Below are 21507 nucleotides of genomic sequence, written 5' to 3' on the forward strand. Positions count from 1 at the left end.
AATACCAATTCCCGGCGGCTCTTCGGAATTAAAAGCTGCGTGACCCGCTCTTTAGTTTGAGTGTCCTGCGTCACTCGGTATAATCTATCCTTCATAATCGCAAAGTAGGGGAAGGACGGGTGGCGATCGGCGGGAGCGTTTGACCATCGATTACTCTCACTTGGTCAAACGCATGCCGCAGAGTCTCGTCTCGCGACTGCTCTAACGGGAAATCCGCGAGGGATTCCCCGAGAGAGGGAGGAGGAGCCGGCGGCTCCTCACTCTGACTCGGAGATGACGTAGACGGCTCTGTGACAGCTGCTCCCGCCAGTGCAACACCGGGACCTCCCCCTGTTAAATGACAGGACCCACTCTTCACTAAATGTATCATTAAATCCCGAAATCCCGGCCAATCAGTCCCCAAAATTAGAGAGTGGGTAAGGCGAGGATTAACCGCTGCCTTCACTACAAATTTTTCCCCTCGAAAATAAATGTGGACCGGCACTAAAGGGTAGTTGTGAACATCCCCATGCACACACAACACCTTCACCAATTGTGCTCCCCCCAATGCCTCGTCCTGCACCAGGCTTTGGTGGATTGAGGTCTGATTACAACCGGCCCGGGCTTCCTCTCTGCACTAGTGCTCTGGGTCTCACTCACCTGAGGGGGGAGAGAGATGGACACAGAAGGGAGACACGGGAGGGCACCGCGGGTGCGGCGGGCCGGCTGAGGTGGCGCCGGCCCCCGCCTCCGCGGTGGGGGAATAGGGCAAGGAGGAGACACAGGAGGAGGGGAGAGAGAGAGAGAGGAGAGAGAAGAGAAGAGGTCGTCTGCTGTCCTGCTGTCGGGACAGCCACCAGATGGTCCTCCGCCAGCTCGATTGCCTGATCCAGCGACGCTGGGCGGTGGCACTGGACCCACTCTGCGGTTCCCGCTGGTAAACGCGCGACGAACTGCTCCAGTACCACCTGGTCGATGAGTCCCTCGGTATCGCAGCTGTCGGCCCTCAACCACTGCCAGCAGGCGTCCCGGAGTTGCTGGCCAAACGCAAACGGCCGGCCGACTTCCTCCAAGTGCAGAGCGCGGAAACGCTGATGCTGTTGCTCCGGGGTGCGTCCCACCTGCTGGAGGACGGCCCGGCGAAGGTCCGCGTAGGCCAGCCGGCGGTCGGCGGGGAGCTGTAGCGCGGCCAGCTGCGCCTCTCCCGTTAGCAGGGGGAGGAGGCGCGCTGCGCGCTGTTCCACCGGCCACCCCGAGGTCTCCGCTACCTGCTCAAAGAGCGTGAGTAATGCCTCGGGGTCGTCCTGCGGGCCCATCTTCGTGAGGGTGAGGGGGGAAGGGCCCGCGGCGGTGGAGATGGTGGACCCCGCCAACGCGAGGAGGTGCCGGAACACCCGACGATCTTCCTGTTGCGCCAGCACCAGGGCCTCGAACTGTTGTTCTTGCTCCTTTCGGAGGGCGAGCAGCGCCTGGTGCTGGCTCTGTTGGGCCGTGGTGAGGGCGTGGATCAGGTCGGCGAAGGTGGAGGACTCCATGGAGCTGTTCTCTTCTGTACTCATTCCCGGGTTCCGGCACCACTGTGACAGTTCGTGTTAGTGGGTGGAGCACAGAAGGACGGCAGGACAGAACTGAGTTCACAAAACTCTTTTATTTCCACTTTTCAGTGCAAATCTTTCTCTCTCAGCCACACATGCACGCACACACATTCCAGTCGTCTGGTTCGGGAGAGAGCTCTGTAGGTATCATGCCGCCATCTTGTGTCAGAACTACAATTCCCAGTCCACTTCCGTGTGACCTACGTCACGCGTGGGCGGGATCAACTACGTCATCATACAAGGAAACATAAAACAATGGGACAACGCTTCCATCTTCGTCTCTCACGTCTGGCTTCCGATGGATCTGGATGTATAAAGAGGCGCGCTCTCCACCCCAAAAAGACGTCTTCTTTCTTGCAAGATCCATCACTCAGCGCGATTTTCCTTCTTACCCTTGGCAAAGGTAAACTCTAGAGTCGCGCGATCTTTAAACTCAACCTGAGTTACAACCGGTTTACTTGCATTAGAAGTGACGTCACGACTGCAGCCCAGGCAGTTAAAAGTTAAGAAGCGATTGAATCCTTTTTAACTCAAAGCGCTGTGCATCTTATTCTGATCAGAGACTTTTCCTCACGAACGCTGAGGTTCGGACCAAGAACCCTCTGCTTTCCACGGGAACCACCCAAGTGCTCCGTTCGACCCGAAAGTTTCTCCGCCTCCATCACGAGCGGCTCACGTGCTCCCACGGCGAGGCCCGAGACTACACCGGCGAATAGTTCTTCATATCTTGCTAAAGGCAGGATTAAGTAAGATTTTGGCATTTGGGCATAATTAGGATAGTCTTAGGAATTTGCTTTTATTTGAAATAGTGTGAATTTAAACCCAGGTTTATTGTTACACTGTTGAACACGCAGCGTGTTGATTTATTTTGGTTCTATGTTCTCTCAATTGTTTAATAGATAGGCTGCGCATGCTTCTCTCTTTTATTCTTTACTACTAACATATAGTTCTCATTATTATACATCTTGATGTCATTAAGATTTCAGTGGATTCAGTATGGTTATGAGCTAGTGGGTTAGCTACAGCTTCGCTTTTGTCTGCTTAGCAACACAAAGCTAATCAAGGCCTACCATGTGCTCAGCAAGCCATCAGGCCTAACAAACACACTTTAGCTAGGCTATAGGGCCTTTCACAAACACATACTAGCAACACAAGGCTAATCTAGGCCTCCACCACGTGTAGTTAGCTACACGAGGCTAAACACAGAGCTAATCCTTTGTTCTGTTTAGATAACATTCTTTTGTTTAGCTACCAACAAGCTAGGCCTCCACCACGTGTAGTTAGCTACACGAGGCTAAACACATGGTCAAGTCCTTCACACTCCCTCTCTCTCTCTCTCTCTCACACACACACACACACACACACACTTCACTGCTTATATATATTGATTTATCTTTTTATCTTTGTATAATAAATTCATTTATTAAACAAACTGTGTTTATTTGTGTGAACAACATCTGAAGTCCCCAATTTTCTCAAAGAATTCAAAAAGGGTGCAAATGTTATATAATATGGTAAGTGATCTTAATAATTTTGGAAATGTACCATAATTTAGCTGTTTGGTAATTTATTATTAAGCACCAGGATTAATGGTATGATTCACTAAATGATTCCCTAAATGATTCATTGAACGATTCCCTAAATGATTCATTGAACAATTCCCTAAACGATTCACTAAATGATTCATTGAACGATTCACTGAACGATTCACTTCAAATGAGAGTGATTCTATGGTATGATTCAATTCAAACGAGTCAAATTAAATGATTCAATGGGATTGATTCATTTTAATTATTGACCTTCAAAATTTAATGAGACTGATTTAACGAGATTGATCACTTAATATCAATAATTAACTGATTGCACCCACAGCTCCCTCTGCTCTCGCTCTCTCTCCTTAAATAGGGCGCGGTCACTGGGAAGACACAAACACATTAATTAACGACAGGTGTAGTGATTCTGCCACTTACCTTCCCTGACTCCGCCCTCCTGTCACAGACCGATGCTTGACCACGCCCCCGCTGCCACAATAGTATAACATCCTTGCCCCCCATACTTTTTTCTAGACATGAAACTGACCTGTGTGCGCTCCTGTTTTCTTGGGTATAACTTTAAGCATGCTTTTCTTGAATCTTCTGACCATTTCTTGTAAATTATATTCAATTTGTAGTGCAATTAGAAACTAATGTCTAGTGTAATTTGGCCTTTGAAGATCACAAAAATGTGCCTGGAAATAGCTGAGAAGCTATCTCCGGGCATCTAAAGCCCTTCAGCTTCTACAATTGGTCCCCTGCAGTTTATGTGGTTGTGACCCCCGGCCACACTGTTCCAGACCTTTGGCCCGTCATTTGGGCAGGCTGAAATTTGGACGGACAGACAACGTTTCAGACTTGTCTGTCCTGTGACAGTCTGCTTAAAATTCCTTATTTCACACACTGTAAGACCCTTCTGTATTTTTGTTTTCAGCATTAATTCTACATTAAACCTTTACACAGTATATAATCCAATACTAAATAAAATATACACATTTAATTTTTCACCAGTAGTATGAAATATGTAAGAAAAAATTATAGCGTTATTAAAAATAATGACAACCCTCTGTCCTCAAGACTTTCCAATGTTTGCAAGGGGTTTTTTTTCTGGTTTTTTTTTTTTTCAGTTTTATCTGTCACTGTTACAAAGCACTGGCACTGGAGGCCATTTAAAAAATTGCTCAATGCAAAATATCTTCTCACAAAAAAAAACCCAACCCTTTACCATAACAACAGTTACAAACATTTTTAATCAATTTATTTGAGTGATCTACAAACCCCATTTCCAGAAAAGTTGGGCTATTTTCCAAAATGTATTCATGCAATAAATGCAAAATGCAATAAAAACAAAAAATCTGTGATTTATTAATTCATGTGAACCTTTATTTAACTGACAAATGTACAAAGAAAAGATTTAACAGTTTTACTGACCAACTAAATTGTATTTTGTAAATACAAACAAAGTTAGAATTTGATGCCTGCAACACACTCAAAAAAAAGTTGGGACAGAGGCAAAATAAGACTGAAAAGTTTACAGGATATTCAAGTAACACCATTTTGGAAGATTCCACAATAATCAGGTTAATTGGTAACAAGTGAGAGTATTATGATTGTGTATAAAAAGAGCCTGCACCAAAGGCTCAGTCTCTGCAAGCAAGGATGGGTCGTGGCTCACCCCTTTGTGCCAAAACTCGTGAGAGAATTGTCAGTCAATTCAAAACGAATATTTCTCAATGCAAATTTAGAGAGAATTTAGGCCGTAGTGGAAGTTCATTATGTCTATCTATTATAGATATTTTAAGTTCGTTTCTTAGACAAGGATTTTTTAAACTTGTTACCTTGTTAACAGTTTCGGCGAGAATCTTCCGCCTTCTCCAGAAACACTGTTTCTTAAAATATCGAGAATTTAGGCCTTTCAAAATCTACAGGACATAATATTGTGAAAAGATTCAGGGAATTCAGAGATATCTCAGTGCATAAAGGGCAATGTTGGAAACCACTGTTGAACGTGCGTGACCTTTGAGCCCTCAGACAGCATTGCCTGAGAAACCGTCATGCCATTGTGATAGCTACATGGGCTCAGGAGGACTTTGGAAAACCGTTGTCACTTCACACATTCTGCTGTATCCAGAAATGAAACTGCATTATGCCAGGAGGAAGCAATTCATCATTTCTCTGCAGAACCTCCACAGCTTGTTTTCGGGAAAACCGGATGTCGAGTTCTCTGTGCCAAAGGTGAACACGACCGTCCAGTTTGTTATCAGAAAAAGGTGCAAAAACCAGCATCTGTGATGGTATACGGGTGCATCAGTGCCCACGGCATGGGTGAGTTGCATGTGTGTGAAGGCACCATTACTGGAGAGGTATATATTGGAATTTTAGAGCAATATGTTGCCATCAAGGTGATGTCTCTTCCCGGGAAGTCCATGCTTATTTCAGCAGGACAATGCCAGGTCTCATTCTGCACGGGCTACAACAGCATGGCTTCAGAGACACAGAGTGCGGGTGCTTGACTGGCCTGCTGCCAGTCCAGATCTGTCTCCTACTGAAAATGTATGGCGCATCAGGAAGAGAAGAATCAGACAAGGGTGACCACAAACTGTTGAGCAGCTGAAGTCTCGTATCAAGCAAAAATGAACAAAAATTCCAGTTCCAAAACTGCAACAATTAGTATCCTCAGATCCCATATGATTAAAAAGGGTTATTAAAAGGAATGCTGATGTAACACAACAGTAACAATGCCTCTGTCCCAACCTTTTTGTGGGTGTTGCAGGCATCAAATTCTAACTTAATTTATATTCACAAAATACAATTAAGTTGGTCATTAAAACTATTGAAAATCTTTTTTTTTTGTACTTTTGTCAGTTAAATAAAGGTTAACGTTAATTAATAAATGAGATTTTTGTTTTTATTGCATTTTGGAAAATAGCCCAACTTTTCTTGAAATGGGGTTTGTAAATGAAAATGTGTTAGATTGAGTGCATTAACATAAACCTGTGACTTTGTAGTTGGAACTATTGTCAAAGCCATGCTTTACAGAAAATCAATCAACATTTTCTAACCAAAAAGAATCAAGAATTGAACAGCACGGTGGTATTAAATTTTATAATACAGTCTGCTTGAATGGATCATCCTGCTGTTAGTTTATCACTACACTCATTTTTATAACAAAAATAAAGTGGTCTGATTTTGATCATGTTGTCTCAAAGCAAGTTTTTAATGGTGCTATCTTTGAACTGTAAACTGAAAATTGTCCCAACTTTTTTTAAAAAAGCCTAAACAGCCTAAAGTTTTGGTTAACCTACATTGTGTACAAAAGAGGCCATTAATGATGTAAATTACCTTCATCTTTATTAATAATCCAGGTCAAGATCTTAATTACCAGAATGAATATGAATAATTAATGAGTAGTTATTACAAATACTTATATTTCTATTATTAATGGCTGTTAATTTACACCCTACATTATTTTTGGTGAGCTAAGCATTAGTGAATAAATTATTGTTATCATTATGAAAGCAATAGCCTAATATATATATATATATATATATATATATATATATATATATATATATATATATATATATATATATAACAGGATAAAGCGGCTAGAGATAATGAGATGATATATATATATATATGTATATATATACACACACACACACACACACACACACACACACACACACACACACACAGTGCTCAGTGTAAATGAGTACACCCCCTTTGAAAACTAACATTTTAAACAATATCTCAATGAACACAAACAATTTCCAAAATGTTGACAAGACAAAGTTTAATATAACATCTGTTTAACTTATAACGGGAAAGTAAGGTTAATAATATAAACTTAGATTACACATTTTTCAGTTTTATTCAAATTAGGGTGGTGCAAAAATGAGTACACCCCACAACAAAAACTACTACATCTAGTACTTTGGATGGCCTCCATGATTTTTAATGACAGCACCAAGTCTTCTAGGCATGGAATGAACAAGTTGGCGACATTTTGCAACATCAATCTTTTTCCATTCTTCAACAATGACCTCTTTTAGTGACTGGATGCTGGATGGAGAGTGATGGTCAACTTGTCTCTTCAGAATTCCCCAAAGAAAATAATTTCTTTACACCACAAAGGTGAAGGCTACAAGAAGATCAGCAAAGCTTTACTTATCAGTCAGAATACTGTAGCAAAAGTGGTACAAAAATTTAAGAAACCTGGAACTGCAACCATCTCACAGAGACATCCAGGTCGTCCACGGAAGTTAACACCTCGACAGGAGCGTCTTCTGATGAGAAGGGTTGAAGAAAATCGGCATGCAAGTTCACTGCAGTTATCTAAAGTAGTAGAAGGCCAAACTGGGGTGACTATTTCCCGTGACACAATACGGCGTACGCTGCAGAGGAACGGCATGTATGGATGCCGTCCATGAAAGAAACCTCTCCTAAAGCCCAGGCACAAAAAAGCCCGCCTAGAGTTTGCCAGGGCCCATGCTGACAAAGATGAAGGCTACTGGGACTCTATACTCTGAAGTGATGAGACCAAGAGAAATGTTTTTGGAACTGATGGCTTCAAAACTGTATGGCGTCACAAAGGTGAGGAATACAAAGAAAAATGCATGGTGCCTACAGTGAAACATGGTGGTGGCAGTGTCCTTATGTGGGGCTGCATGAGTGCTGCTGGTGTCGGGGAGCTGCATTTCACTGATGGTATCATGAATTCACAGATGTAGTGCTCTATACTGAAAGAGAAGATGCTACCATCACTCCGTGCCCTTGGTCGTCGTGCACTTTTCCAACATGACAATGATCCTAAACACACATCTAAGGCCACTGTTGGATTTCTGAAGAAGAACAGGGTGAAACTGATTCAGTGGCCAAGTATGTCTCCTGATCTGAACCCAATCGAACACCTATGGGGAATTCTGAAGAGACAAGTTGAGCATCACTCTCCATCCAGCATCCAGTCACTAAAAGAGGTCATTGTTGAAGAATGGAAAAAGATTGATGTTGCCAACTTGTTCATTCCACACCTAGAAGACTTGGTGCTGTCATTAAAAATCATGGAGGCCATACAAAGTACTAGATGTAGTAGTTTTTGTTGTGGGGTGTACTCATTTTTGCACCACCTTAATTTGAGTAAAACTGAAAAATGGGTAATCTAAGTTATATTATTAACCTTACTTTCCTGTTATAAGTTAAACAGATGTTATATTAAACTTTGTCTTTTCAACATTTTGGAAATTGTTTGTGTTCATTGAGATATTGTTTAAAATGTTACTTTTACTTATATATGTATATATATATATATATATATATATATATATATATATATATATATATACACACACACATACATACACACACACACACACACACACACATATATATATATATATATATATATATATATATATATATACACACACGTTTGGACCTTATAGGACTATTCAAAACTTAGAAAGTAGGTAACAGAGGGGATAACCATAGTTATGATGTTTGCAAGACACATCATTTGATTCTCTTTCTTTCTAAGAAAAAAAATTGCATGTACTATATATAAAATCCTGGATGTATTACAAACAGGGCTGTACAGTGATATGGTTTCATGATCAGGCAACTACCTCACCAATGACTATTTCAGAATACAGACCGAAATGCATTTCTTCTGTTACAGTCTACTCCTTCATTATTTTTTTTTTTACCTGAAAGTTCCTTACTTGAGTGGTTCTCATCCCTCTTGTTTCCACCTGCGACTCCCCAAAAACTTCACATACCCCTCCCTCTGGACTCCCACTAAATTATACTACAGCAAGCACTGTTTCTCCACACAGAGAATTCAACTACACTTTATGCCTGTTGTAAACAAGTTTCTAGCTCTGCTGCCACTCCTAACATGTTCATAACTTTATTATACACAGCTATTACAGAACAACATGGCATTGCTGAGCAGAACTAAATGAAACAACTATCTATTTATGTCTAGAGAGTGCTGCACTAGAGCAATGAGGCAGCAATGCTACCTACTATTCCACAGTGCCACCATATCTTGGAATTATTATCACTCATAACTTCATAATTTGCTGATCAATCAGATCAACTGTATAAGCTGAAGGGAAAAAACTCAAACTCTGCAGGTTGTTGGGTTGCCAGGACAGGACTAAAACTGCTGTACTCAAATGTTAGATTATTTGATTGATTGATTGATTGATTGATTGATTGATTGATTGATTGATTAAATAAAACAACTCATGGTTCCCAGTTCCAGGTCCATCAGTCCTGGGTTTCCCCAAGCTTTCTTACTTTTGACTTCCATCCTCAGGAGCTTGTTTTTACCCTGTCACCTTTGGCTTTCTCGCTAAGGATAAAGGTCCTAAAACTGCCGTGATCTATTCTAATGGTAATGGAGAGAAAAAATATTTATGTTTGCCATCTTTCCTCACAGACAACAGTGCTCGGTGTACTGAATGCTAGGATGTTGTTTTGGGAGCTACTGCGTGCTAATGAAAACACTATTGATTACTTTCACCCCCTTCTTCACAAAGATTCCTAAAGAATGTTAAAGTAGTTTCTTTGCTTAGCTGCAGCTAATTTCATGGCTGATGCTTGGGATGAGCCTTCCGGCAAAAAGACAGAGCAGAGCCCTGTTTCCATCAATAAGCACAAAAAAGATTGTTGGAAAAAAAGTTGAAATTGACACTGATCTTTCTCCGACACGGAGCTACAGTACCAATAAGGCTTGGGTTGGACAAAATATGGAGTACAGAGGATATACAGTATTTGGGACAAAAGATGTTTTCTCTATATGCCATATAAATAATTGAGGGCTTCCAAATCAAATAACAAAGGATGGCACATCATCTGCTCTCAGCATAATGACAGTGGTACAACAACTGTGGGGTTTCTATGTCTATTTCATCAACATGAATAACATTCCCTTTGATAGAACACAAAGGAAATGAAAATCAATTGATGAATTAATATGACCGTGAATAACTGCATTGTAACTTTGTAATCAGCATACAGGCACTCAGTTGCTTATTTTTCTTTCTGGGTGTTATTGAGTTGAAGGCTGCAGCTTACACAGGGCTAGTAAAAGCAGTTCAGCATGGATCCTTGATTTTTCTCATTGTTCTAGATATTCACATAGAAAAACAGGCAACAATTAGCTTGGGATGATTCAAATGAGCTCAAAGAGATGGTGTGGAATATATTCCTTTTGTGCACTGATCATGAACCACCAGCTACAGTTTGGAGGTGGAAAAAAATATTCGTTTAAAATACAAATACAAATTATTCTTACTATTCTTTAAATAGCATTCATTATGTTCAAGTAAGAAGACAACTACATGAAAACCTGTAAAGACCCCTCAATAGGAAATTGACAGAATAGTTCAAATGATGTCAGAGATTCTGTGCATTAAGAGACACAATACCAGGATTGTGGATTAGCTCACACTGATCCTTGCTCATGATCGCCCATAGCTGATCCTCATTCAGAAATTCATTGGTCAGATGTATAGACGTGAAGAGGAATTGGGGGGGAGGCAGGAATTTGGGCAGCTGCAAAATGTGCTCACAATGAGTCTAACATCTCATCTCATTATCTCTAGCCGCTTTATCCTGTTCTACAGGGTCGCAGGCAAGCTGGAGCCTATCCCAGCTGACTATGGGTGAAAGGCGGGGTACACCCTGGACAAGTCGCCAGGTCATCACAGGGCTGATACATAGACACAGACAACCATTCACACTCACGGTCAATTTAGAGTCACCAGTTAACCTAACCTGCATGTCTTTGGACTGTGGGGGAAGCCGGAGCACCCGGAGGAAACCCACGCGGACACGAGGAGAACATGCAAACTTCGCACAGAAAGGTTCTCACCGGCCATGGGGCTCGAACCCGGACCTTCTTGCCGTGAGGCAACAGCGCTAACCACTACACCACCGTGCCGCCGAGTCTAACATTAATATTCAATTTATGATGGGAAATGGAGTGGTCAAGAAGCTCATGGCTAAAGAGGAAAGTCACATACGGTCACAGAGATGAATAAGAAAGAGATTAATAAGAAACTGAATTATAAAGACTTTATAAAAGTTTGGATACACCTTCTAATTCAATGGTTATTTATTTTTATTCATTAAGACCTTCATGTCTTAATGATGGACTGTCCTTTCTCTTTACTTAGTTGAGCGGTTCTAGATAGAATATGGATTGCTACAGTTGTGGAATAGGGCTATTTACTGTATTTTTATTATTGACTATTTAGTGTTTGATGGCCTCAAACACTAAGAAGGCAAGAATTTGCACTAATTAACTTTTGACGAGGCACACCTGTTAATTGAAATGCATCCCAGGTGACTACCTCAAGAAGCTGATTAAAATAATGCCAATAGTGTGCAAAGCATGATCAAGAAAAATGGTGGCTACTCTGAAGAATCTAAAATATGAAACATTATTTTGTTTTTAACACTTTTTTTGTCTCATCTCATCTCATCTCATTATCTCTAGCCGCTTTATCCTTCTACAGGGTCGCAGGCAAGCTGGAGCCTATCCCAGCTGACTACGGGCGAAAGGCAGGGTACACCCTGGACAAGTCGCCAGGTCATCACAGGGCTGACACATAGACACAGACAACCATTCACACTCACATTCACACCTACGGTCAATTTAGAGTCACCAGTTAACCTAACCTGCATGTCTTTGGACTGTGGGGGAAACCGGAGCACCCGGAGGAAACCCACGCGGACACGGGGAGAACATGCAAACTCCACACAGAAAGGCCCTCGCCGGCCACGGGGCTCGAACCCGGACCTTCTTGCTGTGAGGCGACAGCGCTAACCACTACACCACCGTGCCGCCGAGAAAATGTATCATTTAAAGAGAAAAATTAGGTGATTTTACATTTCATGACAACAACACATCTCAAAAAAGTTGGGACAAGGCCATGTTTACCACTGTGAGACATCCCCTTTTCTCTTTACAACAGTCTGTAAACGTCTGGGGACTGAGGAGACAAGTTGCTCAAGTTTAGGGATAGGAATGTTAACCCATTCTTGTCTAATGCAGGATTCTAGTTGCTCAGTTGTCTTAGGTCTTTTTTGTCGTATCTTCCATTTTATGATGCGCCAAATGTTTTCTATGGGTGAAAGATCTGGACTGCAGGCTGGCCAGTTCAGTACCCGGACCCTTCTTCTATGCAGCCATGATGCTGTAATTGATGCAGTATGTGGTTTGGCATTGTCATGTTGGAAAATGCAAGGTGTTCCCTGAAAGAGACGTCGTCTGGATGGGAGCATATGTTGCTCTAGAACCTGGATATACCTTTCAGCATTGATGGTGTCTTTCCAGATGTGTAAGCTGCCCATGCCACACGCACTAATGCAACCCCATAACATCAGAGATGCAGGCTTCTGAACTGAGCGCTGATCACAACTTGGGTCATCCTTCTCCTCTTTAGTCCGAATGACACAGCATCCCTGATTTCCATAAAGAACTTCAAATTTTGATTCGTCTGACCACAGAACAGTTTTCCACTTTGCCACAGTCCATTTTAAATGAGCCTTGGCCCAGAGAAGACGTCTGCGCTTCTGGATCATGTTTAGATATGGCTTCTTCTTTGAACTATAGAATTTTAGCTGGCAACGGTGGATGGCACAGTGAATTGTGTTCACAGATAATGTTCTCTGGAAATATTCCTGAGCCCATTTTGTGATTTCCAATACTGAAGCATGCCTGTATGTGATGCAGTGCCATCTAAGGGCCCGAAGATCACGGGCACCCAGTATGGTTTTCCGGCCTTGACCCTTACTCACAGAGATTCTTCCAGATTCTATGAATCTTTTGATGATATTATGCACTGTAGATGATGATATGTTCAAACTCTTTGCAATTTTACACTGTCGAACTCCTTTCTGATACTGCTCCACTATTTGTCAGTGCAGAATTAGGGGGATTGGTGATCCTCTTCCCATCTTTACTTCTGAGAGCCGCTGCCACTCCAACATGCTCTTTTTATACCCAGTCATGTTAATGACCTATTGCCAATTGACCTAATGAGTTGCAATTTGGTCCTCCAGCTGTTCCTTTTTTGTACCTTTAACTTTTTCAGCCTCTTATTGCCCCTGTCCCAACTTTGTTGAGATGTGTTGCTGTCATGAAATTTCAAATGAGCCAATATTTGGCATGAAATTTCAAAATGTCTCACTTTCGACATTTGATATGTTGTCTATGTTCTATTGTGAATACAATATCAGTTTTTGAGATTTGTAAATTATTGCATTCTGTTTTTATTTACAATTTGTACTTTGTTCCAACTTTTTTGGAATCAGGGTTGTAGGTTCCATATAGTTATGTCATAGTTTTGATGTCTTCATTATTGTTGTTCTACAATGTCGAAAATAGTCAAAATACAGAAAAACCTATGAATATGTAGGTGTGTCCACACTTTTGACTTTTACGGTATATGTTATGAATGTGTTCACAGTGCATATTTTATAAAATGGCTACATTTAAAAGTATGGTAAATGAAATTTGATTGAGATTTTCATGCTCAGAAGATTTAACCCATTTGCATTTCCCGCACAGACACTTTTTTTTTTTGCATTTGTGAATGTGTTTAATCGGTTCTCGGTGCTCCTGTCGCACACAGACCAGAGTTGTTTTTCACCTAATTCACTTTAATCATGAGTGAGTGGATCCTATCAGTCAGCCAAGACCTCGAAGGACATGGTTCAGCAGTTGTTTGACAAATCTCCTAGTGAAAGGACCTCACCTAGCACTGTGTCAAGGTGATGGAGTAAATGACAATCTCACTGAGCTCCAGGGAGGGGATAAGAATCAACACACGTAGCACAACAAATAATAGGATTTGATCCATCCACAGCTACTCAACATTATTAACCATGATGGATATCTGTTTAGTATGCACCCAGGATTGCTGTTCGTTTCCCTCCCTTGTTGAACTAACCTGTGATGATTGCAGTCTCATACGTACTCTGCATATTGTATGTCTTGAAGAAAAGCACACAGGCACTGGGAATGCCTATTGTTTGCTGTAATGTAATGCTCTGTCTGCTTACTGATATGTGAAGTACTGTAACATGGATTTTCCTGGAATTATGTGCATTGCAATAATTTTAAAAATGATTCTTGAGTGAATGTGGCAACCAAGCTCAATGTCTTAGTGAGTACAATTGCAAAACATTTTCTCTAAAAAAGACAACATTAAAAGTAGGCTGCAGCTCAATCTTCAAATTTACTGAAGATTTCTGCAGATTTGGGGACTTTATCTAAATTTATTGACTTAGGCTACATCCACACGACAACGGCAACGAGATGTTATTTAAAAATATATCGTGTCCAAATGGGTAACAATCAGTAAAATATCAGGTCCATATGGCAACGCAACGCTTGCTGAAAACGATGCAATACACATGCCACACCTCTAGGGGCGCTGTAAGACGGTCCCTTCGGAGACACCAGAACAATAGAAGAAGTAAGGATGCATGCGCATAAACTATTATGCGCGAGACTTCATATTAGCCACAAAGTCAGGAAAATCTGTTTGTAAAATTACATTATAATGACCAAATACAATAAAAAGTATTTTTCCAGTCTCACCTGTGAAAGGTAATCCCATGTGATCTCGTTTGGACGGCAAACCTGTTGGTACAGTTAAACGCAGCTAATCTTTATTCTCCGCTTTGACCTCTCCAAAATGGCGGCGAGGATGATGTATGATTCTACGCGGAAGGCGGCGTCTTTAATGGTCCGGAATAAATTGAATGATACACGTTGATGGATTAATTTGTTGTTTCTCACCTGTGAAAGGTAATCCCATATGATCTCGTTTGGACGGTAAACCTGTTGGTACAGTTAAACGCTGCACATGAATCTTTATTCTCCGCTTTGACCTATCCAATATGGCGACGAGGATGACGTATGATTCTACGCGGAAGGCGGCGTCTTTAATGGTCCGGAATGAATTGAATGCTACACATTGATGGATTAATTTCTTCTACGCCCTTTTTGAGGAATGTATTGTAGGACTTAAACCCACATCTGAAGAGGTGAGATCGCTCCTTTTTTTTTCCCTATTTTTGCTGGCGGGATTGACTCTGCCCTAAGGGCAGAGTCTCTCTCTCTCTCACTTTGCACCATTACACAATAAATATTCACAGTGAAAATATTTTGTAAGCGCGTTTCATGAACCAAGTTATAGGATTTGTTGACAACTCGCATCGAGTTCGTTACACTTCTACCCGGCGTGAAGCACTCACAGTCATGTGGTTGTGACGTCATCGTAAACAAATCCGTTCTACTCATCCAGACGACTTCACAATGGCAACGTTGCCAGATCTTTCCACTCTGGAACCCGTTCTCAAAAAGATTGCGTTTTGGGCACCCAAAACGCCGGTGCCGTGTGGACGCCAGGCCTAAACGATAAGCAATTGTATCGGAGTCACCTGAATCCATTGCCGTGTGGACAGGGCCTTAGTCCATCGCTCGGCTGATCTTGAAGCATCTAGGATTCTCAAGTGTAAGGACAGAAGTGCTGAGTGGGTTCACTGGGGCTAATCCAGGGATTATTTTCTATTCAAATTTAAAGGGTCAAACCATTGTCACATCGACAACCCTATAAACATGCAAAAGAGTTTTGCACACATTGTGAAGACTCAGGCCCTGTCCACACGGCAATGGATTCAGGTGAATCTGATAAAATTGTTTATCGTTTCGGCCTGGCGTCCACACGGCACCAGCGTTTTGGGTCCCCCAAAACGAAATCTTTTGAGAATGGGTTCCAGAGTGGAAAAATCTGGCAACGGCCCCGTTGCAAAGTCGTCTGGATGAGTAGAACGGATTTGTTTACGATGACATCACAACCACATGACTGTCAGTGCTTCACGCCGGGTAGAAGTGTAACGAACTCGATGCGAGTTGTCAACAAATCCTATAACTTGGTTCATGAAACGCGCTTACAAAATATTTTCACTGTGAATATTTATTGTGTAATGGTGCAAAGAGAGAGAGAGAGTGAGAGAATAGCCCTTAGGGCAGAGTCTTTAGTCCAAACACTGCGGAAGCAGTACCAAACCGCGCACCGCCCGTGCACTTTCCAAAAACAAAAACAATCCCGCCAGCGAAAATAGGAAAAAAAAAAGGAGCGATCTCACCTCTTCAGATGTTGGTTTAAGTTCGACAATACATTCCTCAAAAAGGGCGTAGAAGAACAAAGTAATCCATCAACGTGTAGTATTCAATTTATTCCGGACCATTAAAGAATTCTGGAGGATATCAGAATGTTGGCGTACCGGCTTCCATCTACCCCCATTCATTCCTCTTTCCGCGTCTTTCGTTTTACGCTACTGATTAATAATCAAAACTTTATGTGGCTAATGCTACAGAAGAAGGGGTTTATGCGCATGCGTCTACTTCTATTGTTCTGGTGTCTCCGATGGGACCGTCTTACAGCGCACGTAGAAGTGTGGCATGTGTATTGCATCATTTTCAGCAAGCGCTGCGTTGCCATATGTACCTGAAATTTTACTGATCCGTTGCCCATGTGGACGTGATATTTAAAAAAAAAATCTCGTTGCCGTTGTCGTGTGGATGTAGTCTTAAAGCAGAAGTTGTGCAAATACCTAAGTATTCAGATCTCAGCTGTAACTACAGACTTCAGAAGTTATACAAGAGTTGTAGAGTGGAGTTTGCCTAAAAACTGTTACACATGATTCTGACATATGACATTTTATTTAGACTAAATAAATATATTAAACACACAAATATGACATTGTAAATGGGGCGGCACGGTGGTGTAGTGGTTAGCACTGTCGCCTCACAGCAAGAAGGTCCTGGGTTCGAGCCCAGCGGCTGATGAGGGCCTTTCTGTGTGGAGCTTGCATGCTCTCCCCATGTCTGCGTGGATGTGCTCTGGTTTCCCCCAAAGGCATGCAGGTTAGGCTAATTGGTGGCTCTAAATTGACCGTAGGTGTGAATGGTTGTCTATGTTTCAGCCCTGCGATGACCTGGCGACTTGTCCAGGGTGTACCCCACCTCTTGCCCATAGTCAGCTGGGATAGGCTCCAGCTTGCCTGTGACCCTGTAGGACAGGATAAGTGGCTACAGATAATGGATGGACATTGTAAATGAATTATTAGTATCATCCTTTTAAAGTCAACAATGTCTCGTATGGACATCCTAATCAGAGATGTCTTAATCAGATATCTTAAATAGGGGCATTGCTTACCATGATATCTTAAAGTGATCTGTAAGTAGCAGATGAATAACTGGACAGCTTTTCCTTCAAACTACGGGCACATTTACCTTACAGGAGAGTGCATCAAATTAACAACAACAACAAAAAACTTTTATTACATAATTAGACCACTCAAAATGATGAACAAAAAGTATGATAAAACATCCTACATCCTGTGCACACGTTACAATTTCATGACTTTGATTTAGTATCTCATGGTTTCATGAAACTGTGTTCACAATTAACTGTCAGCACACAATATAAAAATATAATAGGATGTGCTGGATCAAGTGCTACTTTGTAAGCTTCTGACTAATGAGGGTGGAAGCCATATTGCTAAATTAAACCAGGTTTGCAGTGATTAATTTGATAATTACTGCTACAGCTATTCACACAGCAATATATTTGCAGTACACCAATGTTCTAATTGATGCTTATTTCAGCGCTTGCTATCTTCTCATTCATACGTCATCATATTAGTATGTAATATTGTTGATTTTTAAATTGTCTCTTACTTTTATGGTACATCATTAAATTTGACAGCAAAAGTATAAAAAAAGGAACAAAAAGAAAAAAACAAAAATGCAATTTCATTCTTTAACCCATATTGTGTAACCATAATTTGGGGGTGGGGGGCAAGTTCTTGTGTTTAAAGGATATACGCAGAACCTTTATTTTTAAATAAATTTCTGAGTGGATAGTATCTCCATCCTTGACTCTTGTATGCTGCATAAATGGGAATTTAAAAATATATATATTTTTGAGAGTTAAACTCGACCGCAAAGTTGGCATTTGAGCTGCCCTGCTGATCCAGCCAGTCCTGAGTGCGTGACATCACAGCGGTAACTGGTTTTAAGGCCGAGGCCTTTTACAGCTATAGACCAAAGTCATATAAATAAAAATTTATGGTGAAAATAAGAAATACCGTTCCCGACTTGCTTAACTAAGACTGATTTGACTTCATTGATTGTGGGTTGACTCTCATTAAAACAGGATAGGTGTTATAACTTATGCAACATACATGTACATGCATGCATTTTCACTGATAAAATGTAAAAGGCTAATTAAATAATCAGATGAACTGAGACAATCTCATTCTGAAGCAAATTAAATAATCTTATACCGGTAGCTTAAACACACAATACAAATTACATGTATTAATCTAAATGCAGGTAAACAACGTGTTGTTTTTGTTGTTTTTTTTATCCAAATGAAAGTCGGAGCTTACCCGTCTGTGTTCTCGCTTCTTAAAGGCCGATCTTGTGGCCGATTGTTTTGAAACAATCTGACTTGCAGTTGTTCGTTCAGTTCTCCGTTCATTCGCTTTTTCCACATAAGGGAGAGATGGCAGCAATATCCAGTTTAGAAATAAGATGGCTGCTCCACTCATTCTCCATTACTGAGTACTCCGCCATTACTGCTCAGCTCAGGCAATTACTAAAACCCGGGTCGGAACGGGACATCACCGGTTTTAGCAACAACCGCGGGGAGGTCACTGCCCAAGCGATATGTCACATCCCATCCCGTCCCGGGTTTTACCAACAACCCTCAGCTAACTCCAGTAGGACTGGTGTAACTAAACACACTTAAAATAAATAAAATAAATACTTTCCTTTTCTTGTAGTTTTATTTAATTGTTGATACTGCACCCTCTTTCAATACGGGCTTATAGCCAACGCTCCTCAACAGATCAGAGGTTTCGTACGAGTCTTCAGTAAAATGTGCAGAGCAGAGGAGAGACCACTTCATAGGCGCCCAATGTGCCCGTGAACTTCTCGCAAAACGCGTCCAAATCTTTGCAGTTTGAACATTCTTGGGCCATGAATGCAATGCAAATCCACCTTCTGTCATGTTGCTGCACCCGCCAGCAACACATCTACATGGCATGGCGATAAATTAGCTCAAAATGGAGGATCGGAGTTGCAGTCAGCTCTGTGTTTTAGTATAGCGGAAATGGTGATGAGACCGATAGACTTCCTGCTGCGACGTTATGGATGTCAAGGTCATTCACTCAGACTGCTACCTATATAAATCACTTTAATCGTAAAAATTACTATATTAGATTTATTGTTAACGCTTAAAACTATTCCTGTGCCATTCTTGAGGTCTCAAGGCATTTATAAACGAAAGTGAGGCCATGGCTCTGTGTATATGCTTTAAAGACTGTTGTCTAGGTGCGTTTGTAAAACCCCATCTTGTACAGGTTCTACACAAGAAAAAGCTGGCTTCTGAGGCATGAACTACACACAGGTAGTTTGTAAAATCTGAACAGCACACTCAGAAAACCGACTTAAGCGCATGCTTAGCCCATCTCTGAACACATGAAACTTTCCCTGCATAAATATTGATGTAACTCTGGACTGAATACTTTGGACATATACCTTTGGGTTGAATACAGCCCATACAGTGTAGGATATACAAGAAGACTAAGGAAAGCAATTAAAAAAATGCATGATAAACATGAAAGACTTTGCAAAGACCAGTGGCAAAAAGGAGAACCTGATGTACTAAGCTGTTTGCACAACTGCTTTATCCTGTTCAGGGTCGTTGAGGATTTCAAGCTAATCCCTGTAACATTTGGTGCAGGGTGGGAGAATTCATCATGGATGGAATGCTAGTCCATCACAAGGAACCATACATACACAGATTTACACGTATTGGCAATTTAGCATTATCAGTCCACTTACCTGCATGTTTTTGGACAGAGGGAAAAAAACAGAGAACCCAGAGAAAACCCATGCAAACACAGAGAGAACATGCAAAAGACCAAACAGACCCAAGCTCAGGACTGAACCCAGAACCCTTGAGGTGGAAATGCTCACCACCCATATATACAGGCCCCTCCAACCGTATTGGGATGGTAAAGTCAATTATTTTGTTTTTGTTATTCACTGAAGACATCTAGGTTTGATATCAAAGATGAATACAACAAATCAAATTTAAATAAAACTCAATGACCTCACCAACAACCACCACAAGGCATGAAAGTACTGTAATCCACCCTTCAAAGAAGACTTTTAGGGCAGAAATATAGAGAGCATACCACAAAATGTTTTCAGAATATGTCTGAAAAATGCACAGAACATTCGATTCACACTTCTAAATGGTGGAAATGGATGAAACCTGGGAATCCAACTTTCAAGATTATTATTCTCTTACAGTGGGAATGAAAGCAATGTAATCTGAAAGAAATCACAAATAAGACATCTTATTCTCAAACTATGATAAATTCACTCACTACTAGTGTTGCAATCCTTATGCCCCAAAGACTGTAGAACATGCTCAGGGACAATAATGCAAGGAACAAATTATGGCTAGAGGAGCAGAGTTGGACCAATGCATCTGAGTAATGGCTAAGAGCCTGATGCATGCCTCCAGAGGGACAAGATGGGAAAGTTAAAGGCTTTAGAGGACATCGCTCAAGAAGGTTGAATAGATGAATACTTTTATCGTTGCCATAACTGTGAGTGAGAATGGGGAAAGTGGGTGGTGTTGATTTAATAGGAAATTAGTGTGTAAAAATGGAAAGAGACACTCACGGACACACAAATCTCCGCTCTCAAAGTAGCCTGGGCAGCATTGGGAGCGGCGACGGTACATCGTCCGTACTCCTCTTCTGTATGCGGTTTTGTAGCTTATTCTGAAGTGAATATACATTCACACTAATTAAAAAAATTAAACAAGTCAAATAAAAAAATATATACAGGCAAGTATTCTAATGTTCCTGTGGAGCACATATAGATAAAGAGACAAAATCAACCAGCAGCTAGTTACTACTACATTCCTTCTCTTTGTTTAGTCAAAGCTGTTCTCTGACCACTAGACAGATGAATGAAATAGAATTACTTAATATAATGAATTAATTTTAAAAAATAATTTTAAAAGTAGCAGGTGAAGGACACCTCCTTTTCAGGTTGAATCTTAAAAGGCAGTGACTCACTGACTTCAATGTTTTTATCTGGGAATGTCAATGATAAAGTCTTTAATGTGGCTATTAAAACTGGTGCGGCATATGGAGACAGTCAAAAGGCTATTTCCATCTCAGCTATGACCGCTGCAATCACTATCACTTACATTAGAACAGTGCTATTATACAGAGGCACACTCAGCAACCTTTTCTGGGTAGTTTGTCAATACTGATAGAGG

The 21507-nt window shown here is 41.2% G+C and overlaps 1 protein-coding gene across 2 annotated transcripts in view; it reads right to left on the reverse strand.

Moving 5' to 3' along the window:
- The window catches only part of megf11 (multiple EGF-like-domains 11), a 189174-nt gene extending 168198 nt beyond the window's left edge, over positions 1–20976 (reverse strand). For both annotated transcript variants that reach the window (XM_060923872.1, XM_060923873.1), the window contains exon 1: positions 20901–20976. In XM_060923872.1, the coding sequence (XP_060779855.1) occupies positions 20901–20961 (61 nt within the window). In that variant the 5' untranslated portion in view covers positions 20962–20976. The remainder of the gene's footprint in view (positions 1–20900) is intronic.
- Positions 20977–21507: the final 531 nt, after the last annotated feature.

The sequence above is a fragment of the Neoarius graeffei genome, chromosome 6 (assembly GCF_027579695.1).
Source record: "Neoarius graeffei isolate fNeoGra1 chromosome 6, fNeoGra1.pri, whole genome shotgun sequence".
In the NCBI taxonomy this organism is placed as follows: Eukaryota; Metazoa; Chordata; class Actinopteri; order Siluriformes; family Ariidae; genus Neoarius; species Neoarius graeffei.